Source organism: Oryx dammah, unplaced genomic scaffold, assembly GCF_014754425.2.
Source record: "Oryx dammah isolate SB20612 unplaced genomic scaffold, SCBI_Odam_1.1 HiC_scaffold_28, whole genome shotgun sequence".
NCBI classification, from domain to species: Eukaryota; Metazoa; Chordata; class Mammalia; order Artiodactyla; family Bovidae; genus Oryx; species Oryx dammah.
In genome coordinates this window covers 56860712-56882138 of record NW_024070212.1, presented here as the reverse complement: position 1 = coordinate 56882138, position 21427 = coordinate 56860712, and the positions used below count along the sequence as shown (strand labels likewise).

The 21427-nt window shown below is 41.4% G+C and overlaps 1 protein-coding gene across 1 annotated transcript; it reads right to left on the bottom strand.

The window, feature by feature from the left end:
• Positions 1 to 134: 134 nt before the first annotated feature.
• Positions 135 to 9614, bottom strand: BCL10 (BCL10 immune signaling adaptor). The gene is made up of 3 exons (XM_040232422.1): positions 9265 to 9614; positions 3390 to 3678; positions 135 to 1504 (listed from the first exon to the last, which is right to left on the bottom strand). The coding sequence occupies exons 1-3, from the start codon at positions 9319 to 9321 to the stop codon at positions 1158 to 1160; spliced, it is 693 nt and encodes a 230-aa protein (XP_040088356.1). The 5' UTR covers positions 9322 to 9614; the 3' UTR covers positions 135 to 1157.
• Between the last annotated feature and the right edge of the window lie 11813 nt (positions 9615 to 21427).

The window sequence follows — 21427 nt, the reverse complement described above, 5'->3', positions numbered from 1 at the left end:
ATAATTTCATCAGTCCATTCAGAAATGAACTTCATCTCACAACTTGAAGTAATATTTCCTATAAAAATTGGTACATATAAAAATTGTTCTAGGTATTTCCTATTGAAAAAATTGAAACTTCCAAAACACAGCACTACAACTTAAAAATGTTTATTTTGAATAGCATATTTCCATCTCTGCTTTTTGCAAGTAATGGAAATATATATGAGACAGGTATAGATAATAGATAATTATAATTTAATGAAAACAATGAAAGCAGAAGATTTATAAATTTGTAAAATAAGTCATACTTTGTCATAGAAAAAATGATCTGCTTGTTCCAGATAGTATTAAAAATAGAATGTAATATACACACACACAAACCATTTTGTCCTAATTATTTCAATTGTACAGTGGTCTTCATTAAAAGGGAACAAAAAATACAGAAAAAAGTATTTTTAAAAATCTCATCAAATTATATGAAATAACTGAAGTTTATGCCAAGATTTTTCTTTAGGAATAAAAATGATGAAGCAAAGAATGTCACAATTTTAAGGAAGTAGTACTTATTAGTAAAATTAGTAAGACATGTATTTTGGCAAATTGATACCTTAGCTGGCTCAAACTCCATTAGATATCCCTCTGAATCAAAGGGGACTTTGCAAGTGTCTGGAAGCCAACTAAGTGGGGAAAAGATTTTTTTCTGTCTGCTGGCAGTTTTCCCAGTAGTGATAGGCTTTATTACCAAATGGAAACAGCTTAATTCTGAAAATTTACTGCTGAATGGTTAGAAAGGACTATTAGACTGTGAAACTTATTAACGCAAACTCACAAGGAAGAAACATTATTCACAGTCTAACATTCTATTCTCAAATAGAGAAATGTTGTCTATTAAAGTTAGTCTAAACACACAAAGAGAGAGAAAACACTAAATCTCAAACTTTTGAAATTTGAAAATACTGAAAAGTACATGATCAACATTGAATATGATCAACACTTACTTTAGCTCTCTAAAAATATGCTTCTTTTATTCTAGAAAATTCTATTTACAAAGTATGTTTATGTCGCATTTTCTAAAACATGTATCAATATTAGTAAGTCACTGTGGCAATTTTATGATTCATATCCTTTCCAATATTCTTTGTCATCATTAAAAAAAAGTAAAAGGCAGTAAACTGTCATTGCCGCAAAACAGCACGTGATCGTAAGGGAAGAAACATCTCACTAGAGTTTCCTTCTTCTTCTAACTGCAGCTCTGGAGGCAAAGGAGGAGCCCCAGGGTCCCCAGGTCTCGGAAGTGTAGTTGAAGAGAAGGTGGGATTTTCAGTTCTGCCTACTTCTAGAACAGGCAAATTCAGAGAAGAATCGGTAGAAAAAAAGGGGGCCGTGCTGGATTCTCCTTCTGGGTGATACATGATGGTGGATGCTCTCAGTTTCTCAGAGAAATTACTCTCATCCGAATTTGATCTAGAGAGGTTATTCGTGGCTCCATCAGGAAAAGGCTCACAGCTGCTACATTTTAGTCCTACAATACAATTATTCAGAGGTAAATAAGAAGTAACTAGGGAATGTGAATCCATACCCATCTTGGAACTTTTTAAAGATTATACAAATTTAAACATAATCCATAATCCATTTCACATTTTATCTGCTCTTGACAATCATGAAGTATACTGCTTTTTACATTTTTGAGACAGTGAATAATCTCAAGGAAGCTACATGACATGCTAAAATTCACATTTAATTTCTGTACTTGTACTTAACCTTTGAAGGACCTGAAAAAATAAAGTAGCCCCTAAAATTATTCATAGAATAAGAAATAGCTTTTATAACAAAAAAATATTTTTAGGCATTCTAGTATACACAACACACATACAACATTACCCAATAAAAACAAAATTAAAACTGGATATATCCTAAAATTCTGCAAGTTAAGTACTTTCAATTCCTGAATCATGCAGTATTAGAAGTGGAAGGGATTCTGGAGGGCATCTGGGATAGCCTCTCACTACGAGAAGACTGAGGCCCAGAACACTGAAGTCATGCCCAACATTCCAGGATTATTTCCTGCTAAGGTGACACCTAGAACCCAAGTCTCCTCTTCACATTACACAAAAAATGTTCTGATGCTCAACCTACCATTTTACTTAAAGAGCAGTGGTTGTTCTGAACAAAAAAATTCTGTCATATCCAAAGGATATAGTCAACAATTAGCCTCATGGTGGAAATAAATAATGCATTTATCTTTCTGTTAGGCTTAGCAAATATTCAACCCAACTGTGTACAGGCACAGAAAGTTTCTGAGTTGACAGATTTTGTATAACACCTGCAAAGTCGGTAAAGCACATCTGTATGTCATTTTTTTTTCCCATTAGTTTTCCAACTTCACAATAGAGTCAGCATTTCTGTCCCATGGAAGAGAAACTATTTTCTTAAATATGTTTCACGGGGAAACTTCACGTGTGTTCCAGCCTCAGACTTATAGACTGAGTTCTGTAAGGTAAAGTTAAATTACCCGTTTCTGTTTTCCTAGTGCTTAAAAGAGCTGTAATAGAGCTGTTATCACACTCGCATCTATCTTAAGTGCTATGTAGAGAGAGACAGGGGGAAAAAATGGGGGATTTGGAGGAGAGGGGAATTTAAATTGTGCAGACAATTCTATACAGCATTCCAATCAGTGAGTGTGTGCCCTAGGGCGAGGGTGAAACAGAAGGGGTAAACGTGCTCCTCCCTTAATCAGTATCAGTTTCATACCTCTCTCATCTCACCAGACTGAGTGTGATTCTAGTGTTTAAAGTCACATATAATTTATACAACATGATTCTTATCAACATAGGCCAACTATTTTATTGTATGATCAACTGGTGGAAGAAAAACCACCAGAGTTTATCAAAGGTAAAATTTACCTATACACTGTTCTTTATTTATGATCTGCATTTTCAGGGGTTACTTTTTAACAGATTAATCTTGCATTCTACTAACTTTAGAAACAAACTCCTGTGTTTCTATGAAATACTGCAATTTCATTATGGTTGTTTTCTATAAATACAGGGTTGCTGCTGCTGCTAAGTCACTTCAGTTGTGTCTGACTCTGTGTGACCTCATAGACGGCAGCCCATCAGGCTTCCCCATCCCTGGGATTCTCCAGGCAAGAACACTGGAGTGGGTTGCCATTGCATTCTCCGAAATGTAGTGTTAATGAACAGAAATACAGAATACTGAGTGATACTTCACTTTTCCAATGTAATGAAATCAAATAAGTTTAAAAAGATACAAATCAAATGTAATGCTGAAGCTTGAACTTTTTAAATAAAAGCAAAAATGGTCATTTCTGGGTTTTCTGTTCTTCACTCTACTTACAAAAGCATTGTTAAATTTAAATGAACTTTTGGATACCTAAGATAGCTTACCTTTCAGATGCTCTAGTTTTATATTCCTAAGTTTCAGCACTTCATCTGTAATCTTCTGTATAAGGAAGTTCTGTGTTTTTTCTCGTCGAATAGATTCGACCAGGGTATCCAGTCCTTTGGGGTTTTCTTGTAAGTAGTCTAACAGTTTTCCAGCCCTTTTTCTACTTGACGTTCGGCAAGAAATTTCTTCAGTGTCTTCTCTACTGAGTATTTTTTTTGCTCGTAGATGATCAAAATGTCTCTCAGCTATGATTTTTTCACACAGGTATACACGCAAATTTTCTAAAGCCTGAAAGAAATAAAATATGGCTTAATGAACACCTAAGTCATACAGGTGACTGATGGTAAGTTAGGAAGCTGACTGGTAAGAGAAAACACCCTAAAGTCAGGAAGCTCAGCCCTACTAAAGGCATGCTATTAAGACGAGTGAACAGGGTTTCTCTGGTGGCTCAGTGGTAAAGAGTCTGCCTGCTAATGCAGGAGACACAGGTTCGATCTCTGGTCCGGGAGGATTCCACATTCTGTGGAGCAACTAAGCCCGTGCATCACAACTCTTGAGCCTGTGCTCCAGAGCCTGGGAGCTACAACTACTGAGCCCACGTGCCACAACTCCAGAGCCCATGCTCCCTAACAAGAGAAGCTACCACAATGAGAAGTCTGTGCACCACAACTAGACAGTAGCCCTCCACTTGGGGCAACATGAAAAAAGCCTGTGCAACAAAGAAGACCCAGCACAAAAATAAATAAATAAAAAATTATATACATTAAAAAAAAGATGAAGGAGAAAAGAGAAGTTCTCCGACTAGATATTCCTCACTGCTTCCGTCCTGCTCTGATCTCATCTCCACAACTATAAGTCAAGATCAAACTATTGTGAGGAGGGGGCCAGTCTCTTCTAGGGATCTTGGGTCTGTGGAAATGAGAGGTATGCTGAGGGCATTCAGAGGTAAAGATGAGAGCAGAGGTTACTGGACATTTTAGTTTCCATTTAGTAAGGAATCTATGATTAGTCAGGACCAGAGAGGATAACTTAGGGAGGTCTCATGGTTTATAACTTTCTCATTATTAATTTTGCATCTTTCTAGAGTAAAACCCCAAAAGAGAGAGAGAGAAAGAAAAACAAAGAGCCTAAACTAAAGGGGACCATAATGTGTCTGTCTTTGGAGTCAGTTGGCAAGACAATAATCTAACTCAGTCTTGGGAGGTAGAAAGGTATGGGAGGAAAGAAACAGTGGATGTTGAAAAAAAAAAACTAAAGAAATAAAGAAAAAGAAATCACATAAACAGGCCTACACCTGACAAGGGCTTCCCAGCTGGTGCTTGTGGTAGAGAACTCACCTGCCAATGCAGACCCAAGAGACATGGGTGTGATCCCTGGGTTTGGAAAGATCCCCTGGAGGAGGGCATGGCAACTCACTCCAGTATTCTTGCCTGGAGAATCCCATGGACAGAGGAGCCTGGAGGGCTACAGTCCATAGGGTCTCAAAGAGTCAGAAAAGACTAAAGCAACTTAGCATGCATGCACACCTGACAAGTGCCTGCTGCTGCTAAGTCGCTTCAGTCGTGGCCAACTCTGTGCGACCCCATAGATGGCAGCCCACCGGACTCCCGCATCCCTGGGATTCTCCAGCAAGAACACTGGAGTGGGTTGCCATTTCCTTCTCTATGACAAGTGCCTAGTGAGGCTTAATTAGCCAAAAATCGATCTGGGTCTCCATAAATGGTATTAATAATTTGAAGTGAGCAGCTGTATTACATAGCTCCTTCATTAACTAGATATGTGATCTTGGTAACTTCACTCCTTTGGACCTCAGTTTCCTCATCTGAGTGTAATGACATATGTAATACTTAACATATGTAAAGTACTTGGAAAAGAGCTTGGTACATATAAGTGATAAGTAAATGTTAGTGATGATGCCAATCATGACTAATTCGATTCGCACTGACAAAGATGAACTAAAGGCAATGGAAAATCTTCAAAATACTCCAATATATGGTGGCAGAAAAGTAGCTTAGGAGAAGGGGTTCCTAGAGTTCTCAGTCCACTAAATTCTCACATTTATTTATTCACACAAGACACATTTCACATATCTAAATGCCTAATATGCCAAGTGCTGACAGTGGATATGCAAAGATGAACAAGACTTAAATTCTGCATCAAAGGGCACACAGTCCAGTTGAAGAATACATTACTAACTCAAGTTAGTAATTGTGAGATAATGGAATATGACCCAGAAAAAAAAAAAAAAGATATAGGTCAAGTAGTGGAGAAGCATAGAAGAGGCAATTTATTCTGCCTCTAGGACCTGGGAAATTTACAGAAGCCACACCTGAGCGAGAGGCATGAAAGGTATGTAGTAGGGGAAATTACATTTCCCTGTAGCCAAAACCTCATCAAAGGCTTATAAATAAGAAGCCATAAGAAAAGTTTTACAGAGGGCTGGGGGAAGCAAAAATTGGGGTCACAGTGGACTAGACAACTGCTGCCATATCTTACATATATTATGCTGAGTGCATGAATTTCAGCTGACAGGATGAGGAGAGAAAAATATAGATTTAAAAGATGAACTTCTTGGAAAACCTCATGTGTTTCATTTCTATCATATGTTGTTGATCCCTAAATTTTGCTGTGTGATCGAGACTCTCTCCCTAGAGATCCCAATGGTACTTGAAATTCAACATGTCCAAAACCAAATTTATCTTCTCCTATCCTTTTCCTCTTGACATTGTAAACTCACTTGGGAGTACCACCATCTATTCAACAAGCTATAAACCTTCAACCCACCCTTGACTTTTCCGTTTCCACCCACCTACCCAATCTTGCTGTATTTATCTTCCTCAGCGCATACATTCAAATCATCACCAAGTCTTATCACTACTATTTTAAAAAATGTCTGGAATTCTCCTGTTCCATCCATCTCCACTACCTGTACCCTGATCCAAATCACCATCATCTCTCACCTCTATAAAGTTCAAGAATCTCCTCATTAGCTGCCTTCTTCCAGCTCCTCACCCCAGTCCATACATTAGGCAGAGGAAATTCTTCAATAGGTCTCTATTACACTTGGGAAGAAAATTCCACTTTACTACCATCTATAAGACTCTTTATAATCTGGCCCTAGCCTACCATCCTAACTTCACCTCAAGGCACTCAACAGCTTGCCTGCATTAGATCCTCTGCAAATTCTATTCTGTCTAGAATGTTCTTCCCCAGTTCGGTCATATCCTTCAGGAATCAGTTTAAATATAACCTTCCCTGAACATCCTATCTCAAGTAATTTTTCCTCATATCCTGTTGTTGTCTCAGCACCTGTTCATCTCCTTCACAGTACTTACCATAATTTGAAATTATACATTTGTTTTCAACCCTAAGAACTCACATGTTAAAAGCACGCAAGAACCAGGTACATTTTGTTCAACTTTGTATATCCTACACTTAGCAGAGTGCCAAGTAGATAATGTTTTGGATGAATGTAAAAATTCATCGTTATTTTGTGATTTGCAATCATCATTTTACATGTCTCCTCCTGCCCCAAGAAGTTGAGCTGTTCTCAAACTAGAATTTTGTCTTCGTTTTTAATTTTTAAACTGTTAGAATCAATCGCAGGATCAGCCTCACAGTAGTGTGTAGTCCATATTTATGAAACTGAACTAAATTCAAAGATGAGAGAAATAACTAGATGAGGTACACAGGGAGAAGCGATATAGTAAAGAAGTGGTAGCCTGGAAAAAAAGAAAAAGAAAGAAATGGGAGTTTCCATGTGGATAAGTCTTCTATATCTGCAGATTCTGCACCCTCAGATTCAACCAAGAATGGATCAAAAATATTTGGGGAAAAAAAAATTTCCAGAAGTTTCAAAAAGCAAAACTTGAATTTGCTGTGTGGGTCAACTGTTTACATAGCATTTACATTATACTAGGTATTATAAGTAATCTAGAGATGATTCAGAGTATATGGGCAGATGTATGTACGTGACATGCAAATATTACACCATTTTATAAAAGGGACTTGAGTATCCATGAATTTGGTATCAGCAGTCAATCCCCCATGGATACAGAAGGAGAACTGCACACTAGTCACCAAGACAGAGAACACAGTAGAAACAGCAAGTGACTTTGGGGGAGGGATGATAAAAAATTCAATTTTAGACAAAGTGAGGAGTCTGAAGGATATAAAAGTGGATTTCCAGTAGATATTTGGAAATAAGCACTTAGAGATGAGAAGGAAGGAAGTCCAAATATGTGAATGATAATTTTAAAACCTCTAAGGTCACAAACCATTTTGAAAATATCATGAACACAATTTCTAAGAAAAAAATGTGCACATATTGCTTTTCATAGATGTCCTGAAACCTGTTCATGATTCCCCAAGCTTATAAATTTCTGATACAGCTGTAAATTGAAGTCATGGAGATGGAAAGTCAATGAACAGATGGGAAAAAATAAAGGCCTGGAAGCCTCCCTTCACATCTGTACAGGTTTTATATGTATAGGTTTTTTATGTACGTTTTATATCTTTTCACTTGAACCTCTCACTACCTGTCTTATCAACTATAAAATGGGAAAGACAATTATCTGCCTTAGAGGTTGTCGGGGATATTGTCAACTGTGAGACACAGCAGGCCTAGCTCTTGAAGTTCATGTTTTTACTGGCACAAATCTTGAATAACACAACACTCTTTTGTTCTTTAGTAGTTATCAATATCCCAGTCTTAACTAGAATATAAAGCAGGGATGACTTTTTTTTTTTGGTATCTTCCCAGGCCTAAGAACAGTACTTTCCATAAAATAAGTGCTCCACAACTATCTGTTGAAGGAGGAAACTAAGGCACACGTCCCAGTCATAACCAGTTTCCTTCTGCTAATTCATTATCAGAATTGCTCACAGTAATTCTGTAATTACTCACTGTAATTATGAGTACAGCGTAATAAACCTTACAGGTGAGGGAAAAGCAAACAAACATTTAAAACGCTGTTGTTCTGTCTAGTTCCCAAAGATGATTTTGTGTAAGTATTACAGCGGTAAGCCAGAACACAGTTCATGTTCATGTTGTTTTTAATTTGAATATAAAGCATTTTGATGGTTGTCAGAGAAGTTTCATGTGGCAAAACAAGTTACAAAAAGCAAAGGAAGAGAAACAGGTCAGACCTCAATAAACTCATTCTCTACGAATAAATACTAAGATCTGTGCACTTCACCATCCAAGCAGAAGAGCATAATTTAGCTACTGAGTATCTCCAACGTTTACCTGTACATTAATTCTCGACTTCTTTTATTCTCCCCCCCACCCCCACCCCACCCCTTCAATTTAAATACGTGGGTGTTTCCTTAGTAGGGGAATTCCAGGTAGTGCTTTCAGCTGTCGAGCTTCCCTCAACCCCTTTTGCAAAAGTTTCTCGTATTTGCTCCGCTGCTTGGGATGCTTTATCTGGTCCAGCTTTTGCTCCAGGTCGAGCAGCAGCCAAGGCGGTCTGACTCAAGGATGAACTTGAGTCGTCGATCCCTAGCAACGCTGCACCAAAGCGCACCTGGGGTGAAATCACCAGGGGATGAGTGAAGAGTGGGCAAGAAGCTGACTGTGAAGAAACGCTCCACTGAACAAGGTTTCAAAAACCCAAGCCCTGCTTTTATTGATTTAAAACGTGGATTAACAGGTCAGCTGGGGGCGGGTCACTTCCACCAAGGTTCCTCGCATGCAGGGCTCGTCGCGGTCCTGCGGTTCTCGGACGTTCCGCTTCTCCGACCCCGGGCTCCTCCTCCAATTCCGACTCGGACTAGGACCCTGAGTTTCCGCTTTCCTCGCCCGCAGAACTGCAGCCCGCCCCCGCCCGCCCCTAGCCCGCGACGGCACCTGGGCAAGGTTGTGCTACTCACGTCCTTCTTCACTTCAGTCAGGTCCTCCTCGGTGAGGGACGGCGCGGTGGGCTCCATGGCGGAGGCGGGAGATGGCGCTTCTTCCGGGTCCAGGAGCTCCGGCTGCGCCGCCCCGCCCAGGCTGCGGGCTTCGGCCTTCGAATGAAGGGGCAGAAGGGAGGCGGAGAGGGTCGGGAGGGAGAAGGCTGCCCCGTCGAGGACCGATGGACTAGTAAGTCAAACTGTGCCGCTTCCGGCAGAGCCGAGGGCGAATCAGACCTACTTCTCCACAAGCGGAGCTCGGAGCCCCGGATTCTTCTCTCTCCCGGAGGCCCAGGAGCAGGCACCGCCCCTCGGGGGGCCACCGGGAGAGCCCGCCCAGCCTCTACAGCACCCAATCAGAGCCAGCCTGCGGGACGCCCTTGTCCCCGCCCCCTGCCGGAGCCTTTCAGGAGTGGCTCCACCCACAGCCTCCTGAGCGTCAGCGTGTGGCAGCGGGGTGGCCTCCCCGAAGGGAATCGTTTCCGTGGGTGGGGTGCGTAGCTTCTCTGCCTGCCTGCGGTCGCCGCCTGCGCAGACAGTTCACAGGTGGAGTCGGGTCTCTGCTTATCTGTACTTTATGGTTCCTTCCTTTTTCCCAGACCCTATCCAACGATTTCTGTTGCTGCTTGCTCACTCGTTTTAAAACTATTTGGTCAGACACTGACATGCGTGCGTACACATACATACATGAGACGCATGTACACAGCCTATCAACAATATTACATTTACGAAAGAGAAAATCGCCTACAGCCCCAACACTTAACGTCTGCATTCTTTTTGGTCACTTTATTATCAGCATGTTTCCTTATTTATTCATCCGTATAATGAAGATTTTTCTACTTCATACCTCTCACAGGGCCTCTGTGAAAATTAAATGATGTGGTATCTGTAAGGTTCTTACAGGTACTGGGCACACAGTCACACCCAATTTATCATTATCTTACACTACGAAAACATTTATTGAGTCCTTACTGTTGGGGAACCAGACCGGAGCCATGGCAGGCTCGACAGGTTGCACTAGGCCTAGGTTTTGAATTCTTGTAAACCTGGGTCATGCTTCCAGGAGACTACCCCCTAGGAGGGTCCCACTCACCCTAGGATGAAGGGCCTGAGCTACTCCATCTTGTAAAAGAATTCCATCCTGCAAGGTCCCGGGCAAAAGAACTTTGGACATTACCCAACCGAAGCCCACTACCAATAGCCAATCAACCCTCAGATTACCTAACCTAGCCCCACTGTACACGAGCCAATTGGCCACTAGGCTAAACCTTCTGACTTTACCTTCAGGAGCTTGTGATTGACCTTGGAAGTAAAAACCAATCAAGAATCTACATGCAAATCCTATGGATGGAAGTAACCAGATATCTGTCAACTTAAACACCCCCTAAAGTGGCCAAACAGCTGTCCTCCTGCTTGAACACCCCCTTTTGTACCCTTTTACCTGATTAAATTCCCTATAAAAGCAGTGCAGCCCAAGACTCAGGGCTCCCTCCCTATAGCCGCTGTGTTGGTGCCAGTGGGGGCCCTAGCTCAAGCTAGCAATAAACCCCTTTATGCTTTTGCATTGCCGTGGACGTCTTATTTCTCTCAGTTTTGGGGACTCGGACTTCCGGCATAACATTACTAATTTGTTCTAGGTATCTTATTTTGTAACCATTCTACCGTTATACTGGGGAGCCTGATGAACAAATCACTATTCTCAGAATGGTATTCCAGCTACTGACAGAGGTGTATATACCCAGTAAAAATCTGGGTGGATGAAAAGCTCACAACAGAGTCCTGCGCACAAGAGGGTTGTTTGGACAACATGCTAAGTAAACTGGAAATAAAGTAGATGGTACTTGAAGCTAGAGGGTAGATAAAAATGATAAGAGGACCAAAACCAAATTTTGGACCCCAACAATTAAGGGAAGAGGCAGGAAAGGAATCAGAAAAGAACAACATTGCCAAAGCCACACCAAGCTATATTTGATCACAACACAGGGGTTCTATTTTTAACATTAACATTATGTCACATGTCTTTTTCCATATTGATACATAGTATTTTTTTCTGATTGCTTAATCTTCCGTCTGCTTGATATAATCCAATTTACTAAACCATTTGTTCTTTCATTTCTCAAACATTTACTGAATGTCAGCTATGTGCCAAAGACTGACTGCTCTAGGTGCTGGGGAAACAGCTGTGAACGAAATAGATAACAATTCCTTTCCTCCTGGAGTTTTAAATTCTAGCATATGTGTGTTTGGGGCAAGGCAAACAGACATTCAAAAAACATTGTGTAAGTTATTTATTATGTTAGAAGATAATGAATACTAAGAGTAATTGTAAGACAGGGCAATAGGATGAGGGTGTCTGGAGCAGTAAAATTTTAAATCGGCTGGTTAATGAAGACCTTATTGAGAAAGGAAGATTGGAATTACTCTTCATGGAATTGAGGGAATGAGCCATGTAGACATATGGAGAAAGAATACAATAAGAGAAACAGTCGATGAAGAGGATCCAGTGTGACTGGGGAGGGGATAAGGTCCTTGTGTGCCACTGTAAAAGTTTACTTTGACTTTGTTCTGAGTCATATGGGCATACTCTGAGTCAGACAGGAAGCCACTGGAGGGTTCTGCACAGAGGAGTGGTATGATCCGATTTACAATTTGAAAAGGATCACTTTCACTGTTGCCTTGAGGGGCAGGAAGATGGGAGAGGGGAGACCAGATAGGGAGCTATCACCATCATCTGGCCCGGAAGGTGGTGGCTCTGAATGGGGCTGGTAGTAGCAAAGGTGGTGAGAACATTTTGAAGTGGGGAAGTGATTTCATTTCCTTTTCAAAGAATCATTCTGGTGGCTGAGTAGAGAATAAATTATAGATATATAGGGTGGAAGCAGAGAGATCAGCTGGAATCTACCAGAGTAATCCCAGCAAAGATGAGAGTGGTGTCACCAGGCTGGGAGCAGTGGTAAGTTCTTCCCCATGGTGACCTCAAGTGAGTGAAGTTGCTCAGTTGTGTCTGACTCTTTGCAACCCCATGGACTGTAGCCTACCAGCCTCCTCCATCCATGGGATTTTCCAGGCAAGAGTACTGGAGTGGGTTGCCATTTCCTTCTCCAGGGGATCTTCCCAACCCAGGGATTGAACCTGGGTCTCCCACATTGTAGGCAGGCGCTTTTACCATCTGAGCCCCCAGGGAAGTCCTAATACGTGAACAATACGTGAACCGTGAACTTTCAGATGTTCAAGCTGGTTTTAGAAAAGGCAGAGGAACCAGAGATCAAATTGCCAACATCTGCTGGATCATCGAAAAAGCAAGAGAATTCCAGAAAAACATTTATTTCTGCTTTATTGGCTATGCCAAAGCCTTTAACTGTGTGGATCATAATAAACTGTGGAAAATTCTGAAAGAGATGGGAATACCAGACCACCTGACCTGCCTCTTGAGAAATCTGTATGCAGGTCCTCAAGTTATTCCTAATTTTTCATTGTTATAACAAATTTGTCCCTAAATTTTTTATCCACATATTCCCCAGGCCTTTTTTCTTTTGAATTATCATTTCTTTTGGATAAGTTCTCAGGAGCAGGAGTGCAGAGCCTAGTGAAATGACTATTTTCTGTCTTTTCATGGATATTTCCACAGGTTCTCTCCAAGGGATTGATCCATCTGTGTATGGCAATAAACCATAACTGCTCTGCTGATGAAAGAGGGGACTCAGAACCTATCAAAGCGAAGGGATTTGAATGAGGCTGATTTGCTACATGCATTTTGATAGGGTATTATCATTATGAGGTTGCTGTTCTTTTAAGATTTGTTTATTTATTTAGGATTTTTGGCTGTGGACTTTTTTTTTTTTTTTGACTGTGTCTTTGTTGCTGCTCACAGGCTTTCTCTAGTTGTGGTGCCCGGGCTCCTTAGTGCAGTGGCTTCTCTTGTTGTGGAGCATGGGCTTCAGTACTTTTGGAATACAGACTTAGTTGCCCTGTGGTATGTGGAATCTTCCAGGACCAGGGATTGAACTCGTGTCCCCTGCCTTGACAAGTGGATTCTTAACCACTGAACCACCAGGGAAATCTGAGATTGCTGTTCTTTTGTTCTTTTTTAAACAAAATACTTCAAACACACCAAATTATAAAAAATAGCATTACAAACACCCTACATTCATTACCAAGATTTAACAAGTAGGATATTTTGCTGCATTTGCTTCTGCTATGATTTTTTTATTGCCAAATATTAGTGGCAGACTAATATTTGATTAGTTGCTGATTCTTGAAGCTTCTTTATGACCCTTGCTATGCATCTGACTCTTTCCTTGTTGTTGACTACCATTTCACTTCTGACACCTCCAGCCTTCTTCCTTATTTATTCCCTTTTTCATTTATTCAATTAAAATGTTGTCAGAATGGAAGTTATAAAATGAAGATAAGGGGTTGGGTGGGATGAGGAAGCCAAAAGGTTGATATTTTGTTTTTAAGGCCATATTGCAATGTTCCCAAGTCACATAGTCTATGTCAGAGCAGCCACATCTGAATGTCATGTGCCTGGTCACAGAGCTAGTTCACATCAGGCCTTGCAATTCCCATGCCTGCTTGCATTCAAGTGCATCATCCTTTCATAAGCAAATTACTTCCCCTTTCTCTGCTCTATGATAGGAAGAGACATAATGAGGATAGGGCACAGATTCAAGAAAATCATCCTGCCCATTCTCTACTTTGCAATACTTCTACCTTTTCCCCACCCCCTCCATCCTCACTTTGACCTCTAGACTCATCATCTGCCTCTTTCTATGAAATACAAGGTATCTGATAAACGGACTATGAAGGATACAGTTAGGGCATGACAAACATGAGACAGTATATCAGAATGGTTAAAAATGAAGATGTTTGGTGTCTGACGGACTTAGGGTATTAGTTTCTTACGGCTGCCTTGATAAATTACCATACATGGGGTATAAAACAACAAAAATATATTCTCTTGCAGTTAGAGGTTAGAAATGTAAAACTGGCAGAACCATCACAGCTCCCTCTGAAGGCTCTGCTGCTGCTGCTGCTAAGTTACGTCAGTTGTGTCTGACTCTGTGCGACCCCACAGACAGAAGCCCACCAGATTCCCCTGTCCCTGGGATTCTCCAGAAAAGAACACTGGAGTGGGGTGCCATTTTCTTCTCCAATACATGAAAGTGAAAAGTGAAAGGGAAGTTGCTCAGTCGTGTCCGACTCTTCGCGACCCCATGGACCGCAGCCTACCAGGCTCCTCTGTCCATGGAATTTTCCAGGCAAGAGTACTGGAGTCGGGTGCCATTGCCTTCTCCATATGAAGGCCCTAGGGAAGATTAACTTTGTACCTCTCCCTAGTGTTTGGCGGCTGCTGTGGCAATCCTTGGCCTTTCTTGGCTCTGGCTGCACGACTTCAGTCTCTGCCTCCATCTTGACATGGCCTTCCCTGTTTTCTACCTATGTCTGCTTCCAAATGTCCTTTTTTTAAAGGACACTAATCATTGGGTTTTAGAAAAGGGAGAAGAACCAGAGATCAAATTGCCAACATCTGCTGGATCATGGAAAAAGCAAGAGAGTTCCAGAAAAACATCTATTTCTGCTTTACTGACTATGCCAAAGCCTTTGACTGTGTGGATCACAATAAACTGTGGAAAATTCTGAAAGAGATGGGAATACCAGACCACCTGACCTGCCTCTTGAGAAACCTGTATGCAGGTCAGGAAGCAACAGTTAGAACTGGACATGGAACAACAGACTGGTTCCAAAGAGGAAAAGGAGTACGTCAAGGCTGTATATTGTCACCCTGCTTATTTAACTTCTCTGCAGAGTACATCATGAGAAACGCTGGGCTGGAAGAAACACCAGCTGGAATCAAGATTGCTGGGAGAAATATCAATAACCTCAGATATGCAGATGACACCACCCTTATGGCAGAAAGTGAAGAGGAGCTAAAAAGCCTCTTCATGAAAGTGAAAGAGGAGAGTGAAAAAGTTGGCTTAAAGCTCAACATTCAGAAAACGAAGATCATGGCATCTGGTCCCATCACTTCATGGGAAATAGATGGGGAAACAGTAGAAACAGTGTCAGACTATTTTTTTGGGCTCCGAAATCACGGCAGATGTTGATTGCAGCCATGAAATTAAAAGACGCTTACTCCTTAGAAGAAAAGTTATGACCAACCTAGATAGTATATTCAAAAGCAGATACATTACTTTGCTGACTAAGGTCCGCCTAGTCAAGGCTATGGTTTTTCCTGTGGTCATGTATGGATGTGAGAGTTGGACTGTGAAGAAGGCTGAGCGCCGAAGAATTGATGCGTTTGAACTGTGGTGTTGGAGAAGACTCTTGAGGGTCCCTTGGACTGCAAGGAGATCCAACCAGTCCATTCTGAAGGAGATCAACCCTGGGATTTCTTTGGAAGGAATGATGCTAAAGCTGAAGCTCCAGTACTTTGGCCACCTCATGTGAAGAGTTGACTCATTAGAAAAGACTCTGATGCTGGGAGAGACTGGGGGCAGGAGGAGAAGGGGACGACAGAGGATGAGATGGCTGGATGGTATCACGGACTCGATGGACGTGAATCTGAGTGAACTCCGGGAGATGGTGATGGACAGGGAGGCCTGGCGTGCTGCGATTCATGGGGTCGCAGAGTCGGACACGACTGAGCGACTGAACTGAACTGAACTGAATCATTGGGTTTAGGGCCCACTTTAACCCAGGATGAAATTAACTTAGTTACATCTGGAAAGACACTTTTCAAATAAGGTCACATGCTGAGTTTCCAATGAACGCTGGAGGAGACGCCATTCAACTCTGTACAGCTGAATTCTAAATTTGCCAGTTATTAGCTGTATGACCTGGGAACAATCAACAAGCATTCCATAAACATAGCTGTTATAAGAAGGCAGAGGGAGGGAAGAGGAGACCATTTCTCCCTGAAAAGACAACATGAAAAAGATGCATTTAAACTGGTCCGGTGAAGCTTTAACTGCTGTTTAATGATTTATTCCAACACTTCCTGCCAGATACCAGGTGCCGTGAATTCTATTTCACGGTGACTCGAATTCTATTTCAAGTAATCTGTATTATAAATTTCCTGGAAATCACTGGAGGAGAAAAGTGGCCACTTCTGAGCCAGACACTCCTGAATGGCAAGGCAATATGTGGGAGAGTTTAGATGTCTTAGCACAGGGACACTGGGAAGATTCCAGGTGGTCCTGCCCCCAGGAGTGGCTTGCAGCCTAGGAAGGAAGGACCAGGAGGGTATGGAGTGGAGAGCATGGGCCTGAGCAGATCCTCTGAAGACAGTTACAAGTGCATTCCAAGATGGAGATATTCTCGGGGCTGATGAGGAAATCAGAGAAAAGGGATCATTCGCTTTGCCTTCCCCCTAGAAGACAGGTTGGTTTGGAGGATAAAGACAGGCATTTGGTACTAGAGGCCTGCATGTTTATGGGATAGGCTGCCTTGGATCTAGTTGAGGGGAGGCAATGTCCCGTAAACCAGCAGGGAGATCTTGAGAAAAGGGCTAGATCTCCTAGGAATACAACTGCCTGGGAAGAACCAATTACTAGCAATTTATTTCATATCCATTCTGAGGCAAGCACACCACTTCTGCTGTTATAATTTTTTTTAATTAATTAATTTTTTTTCTTGAAGGATAATTGCTTTACAGAATTTTGTTGTTTTCTGTCAAACTTCAACATGAATCAGCCATAGGTATTGAACCTCCCTCCCACCTGCCTCCCCATCCAACCCCTCTAGGTTGATACAGAGCCCCTGTTTGAGTTTCCTGAGCCATACAGCAAATTCCCATTGGCTCTCTATTTTACATATGGCTTCTATTACAATTTAATCTCTATGACAGTCCTTCCAGGTGGGCTTTATTACCCTCAATTTATAGGTGAGGACTCTGAGGCTTAGAAAATGTTTTGCCCAAGGCCATTCCTCTAACAAGTAGCAGAATCAGGATTACAACTCAGCTCTATCTGATAATAAGACCAGTGTTCTCAATTACTAGCTATCAGTTCAGTTCAGTCTCTCAGTCATGTCCGACTCTTTGCGACCCCGTAGATTGTAGCCTGCCAGGCATCCCTGTCCGTCACCAACTCCCGGAGTTTATTCAAACTCATGTCCATTGAGTTGGTGATGCCATCCAACCATTCATCCTCTGTCATCCCCTTCTCCTCCCACCTTCAATCTTTCCCAGCATCAGGGTCTTTTCAAATGAGTCAGTTCTTCACATCAGGTGTCCAAAGTATTGGAGTTTCAGCTTTAGCATCAGTCCTTCCAATGAATATTTAGGACTGATTTTCTTTAGGATGGACTGGTTGGATCTCCTTGAAGTCCAAGGAACTCTCAAGAGTCTTCTCCAACACCATACTCAAAAGCATCAGTTCTGTGATGCTCAGCTTTCTTTATAGACCATCTCTCACATCCATACATGACCACTGGAAAACCATAGATTTGACTAGACAGACCTTTGTTGGCAAAGTTATGTCTCTGCTTTTTAATATGCTGTCTAGGTTGGTCATAACTTTCCTTCCAAGGAGTAAGCGTCTTTTAATTTCATGGCTGCAGTCACCATCTGCAGTAATTTTGGAGCCCCCCCAAAATAAAGTCACCCACTGTTTCCCCATCTATTTGCCATGAAATGATGGGACCAGATGCCATGATTTGTTTTCTGAATGTTGAGCTTTAAGCCAACTTTTTCACTTTCCTCTGTCATTTTCATCAAGAAGCTCTTTAGTTCTTTACTTTCTGCCGCCATAAGGGTGATGTCATCTGCATATCTAAGGTTATTGATATTTCTCCCGGCAATCTTGATTCCATTTTGTGCTTCATCTCACCCAGCGTTTCTCATGATGTACTCTGCATGTAAGTTAAATAAGCAGGGTGACAATATACAGCCTTGATGTATTCCTTTCTCTATTTGGAACCAGTCTGTTGTTCCATGTCCAGTTCTAACTGTTGTTTCCTGACCTGCATACGGGTTTCTCAAGAGGCAGGTCAGGTGGTCTGGTATTCCCATCTCTTTCAGAATTTTCCACAGTTTATTGTGATACACACAGTCAAAGGCTTTGGCATAGTCAATAAACCAGAAATAGATATTTTTCTGGAACTCTCTTGCTTTTTTGATGATCCATCGGATGTTGGTAATTTGATCTCTGGTTCCTCTGCCTTTTCTAAAACCAGCTTGAACATCTGGAAGTTCACGGTTCATGTACTGCTGAAGCCTAACTTGGAGAATTTTGAGCATTACTTTACTAGCATATGAGATGAGTGCAATTGTGTGGTAGTTTGAGCATTCTTTGGCATTGCCTTTCTTTGCGACTGGGATGAAAACTGACCTTTTCCAGTCCTGTGGCCACTGCTGAGTTTTCCAAATTTGTTAACATATTGAGTGCAGCACTTTCATAGCATCACCTTTTAGGATTTGAAATAGCTCAACTGGAATTCCATCACCTCCACTAGCTTTGTTCGTAGTGCTGTTTCCTAAGGCCCACTTGACTTCACATTCCAGGATGTGTGGCTGTAGGTGAGTGATCAAACCATCGTGATTATCTGGATCATGAAGATCATTTTTGTACAGCTCTTATTAGCTATAGACTGAACTAATTGCTTTAGGATATGGTGATTCTGTGGAGCTGTAAGATATTCAAACGTTTGCTGGGGCAAGAGGAGAGATATAGCACATTCAGGTCTGTTCTCTGTTTCTGAGGTAGAAAAAAGAAAAGCCAGGAAACTTATCACGGGATTTTTAAGCTCCCTAAATGCAGAGGAGAACACCCAAAGATTGGCTGGAAGAAAGCTCGTAGGTTCTTGATGGACCCTGACTGCAGCCTTATAAGAACATCCTGCCATTATGAAAGCCAAGGAATGCACCCAGTGTTCCAGGCCTAGGGATGTTAACTGATGGATCAGGATTCTGAAAGCCAGCATTAATATAACTAAGGGTGGCCAAAGCTCAGAAATGCAGCAAGAGGACTTTACAGTCTATGGTGAGTTTCTGCAAATGTACCATCCTCTGGTGAATGAAGAGATGGTAACTAAACAGCTTCATTTGCGTTCAGAGGTTCATAGTTCTGTCAGTTGGTACCTCAAGGTATAGAAGGAAACTTGAGAATGAGCATTCCTGGTCCTGCTGAAGATGCATGAAGCATTGTGTAAATGGTGGCGATGCTGGAGACCAGGCATGGGTCAGTAATACGAGTTGCAGAAGAAGAAAAAAGGTGGTATTCGCAAACTGTGGGTTGGATTCAAATGCAGGCAGAATTCTGAGAAGGAACATTAAAGGAGTAGCTGATGTGTGTCTAGAGTGAAGGTTGGGGTGACCACTGAGAGGTAGCATGGCCTCCCTCAAAATCAGTCAGTTCCTCCTGAGCCATGGTTAGAATCAGTGGCTTTTGGTCTGGGATCATGTGGGAGCTAAAGCCCCACTGCAGACCACTTTTAAAGCCTGAGTAGTGGAAGGACTTTTTTTCCTCTTCTAACAGTTTCACTAATATGTAATTCACATACTACATAATTAACCTAATGTATAAAATTCAGAGGTTTTTTGTATAGTCACAGAATTGTGTTACCATCACTCAATCAATTTTAGAATATTTCTTCACTCTTAAAAAGAAATCTATGGTCTTTAGCCTTCATCCCTACTCCTCCCATCATTCCTAGCCCTAGGCTTCTATTCACTGATTCTCTGTCTCTATAGATTTGCCTATTCTGGACATTTAATAGGAATGGAATGATATAATATAGGACCTTTTGTGTCTGGCTTCTTTCACTTTGTATAACGTTTCCAAGGTTCATCTATGTTGCAGCAGGAATTGGTGGCTCGTTCCTTTTTATGGCTGGATAAATATTCTACTGTATGAATATGCCACATTTTATTTATGCATTCATAAATGGGTGAACATTTGGATTATTTCCACTTTTTGGCTACTCTGAATAACGCTATTATTTTGAACATTTTTGTACAAGGTATTTTGCGAATGTATGCTTTCATTTCTCCTGGGTATAGATCTAGGAGTGAAATTGCTGGGTTACATGATAACACTGTATTTTATCTTTTGGAGGAGGAGTGGCAGTTTTGAAAATTTCCTAGTTGATTGTAATGAGACCATTAGGCTCACAGGCGGGATGAGAACCAGTGGTGCTGACAGAATGGTAAATCACAGAATGCAGGCTGACAGTTTCAGGGAGACACTTGCAGCTTTAGGGAGACATTTCCTAATTCCTGGGGATCTTGTAGAACACTGATGTTGGTTCATAGGGGGCTTCCAGCTCTACCCAAGATGTTAGTGATTGCTGCTGACATTCAGGGATGTATGTCTTAGCACCCTGTTCTCAGCTCTATTCAATTCTACATTTATACTAATGCCTTCAGTGGACGAATATCTGGAGCAGGAGTTTTCAAACTTTTTTCTAACTGTACAACCCTTTCTTCCAATGAAATCCGCTGTAGAAACTTAAGAGAAAAAAACCTAAACAGGTAAAAGGAGCTCTTCTTGGGACCACCAGGCGTGAACAGATTGTTAGGGGGCTGTCTAGTGACTTGTAGTAGCCTCCACTCTCACCTGCTTATCCAGGGCTTTGTAGAACATAGTTTGAACACCAGTGATTCAGAAGGTAGTTTTCATTAAATGTGGGTAACCCCAAACTGAGATCATAAAATACTTTTAATAACAAATCCAGGATCAAGATGAACTCTTACAGAGAGCAATATAAAGGGTAAACAAAACTAAAACGAATCTTCTCTGAAGTGGGTTGTATTGAGAAGTAAAAAGTTTTGTTTCCTGCAGGATATTCAAACATATCCCAGACAACCTTTTTACAAGGGGATCCAAAAACCAGAAGGTGAGGAGGTTGGCCTAAGTGACTTTGACAGTGCTCCCACTCTAAGCTTCTGGAAGACTCTATTCATGCTGGCAGAGTTAGTTGTACCAGGTCTCTGGTAGGCAGGGGAAGGGGCTTGGCCTGCAGGATAAAAAGTTGTTGTTTTTCCCTTTTATCTTTCTCCGAATTTTCCTAATCTGGCTCCACTGGCGTTTTGCCTTGAAAACAGCTGACTGTGATAGCAGGGCATATTAGATCTACTGTTTTTATTGTATAATATTTAATATATTATTATTCCATTAGCTTGTAACTTCAATAAAGCCAG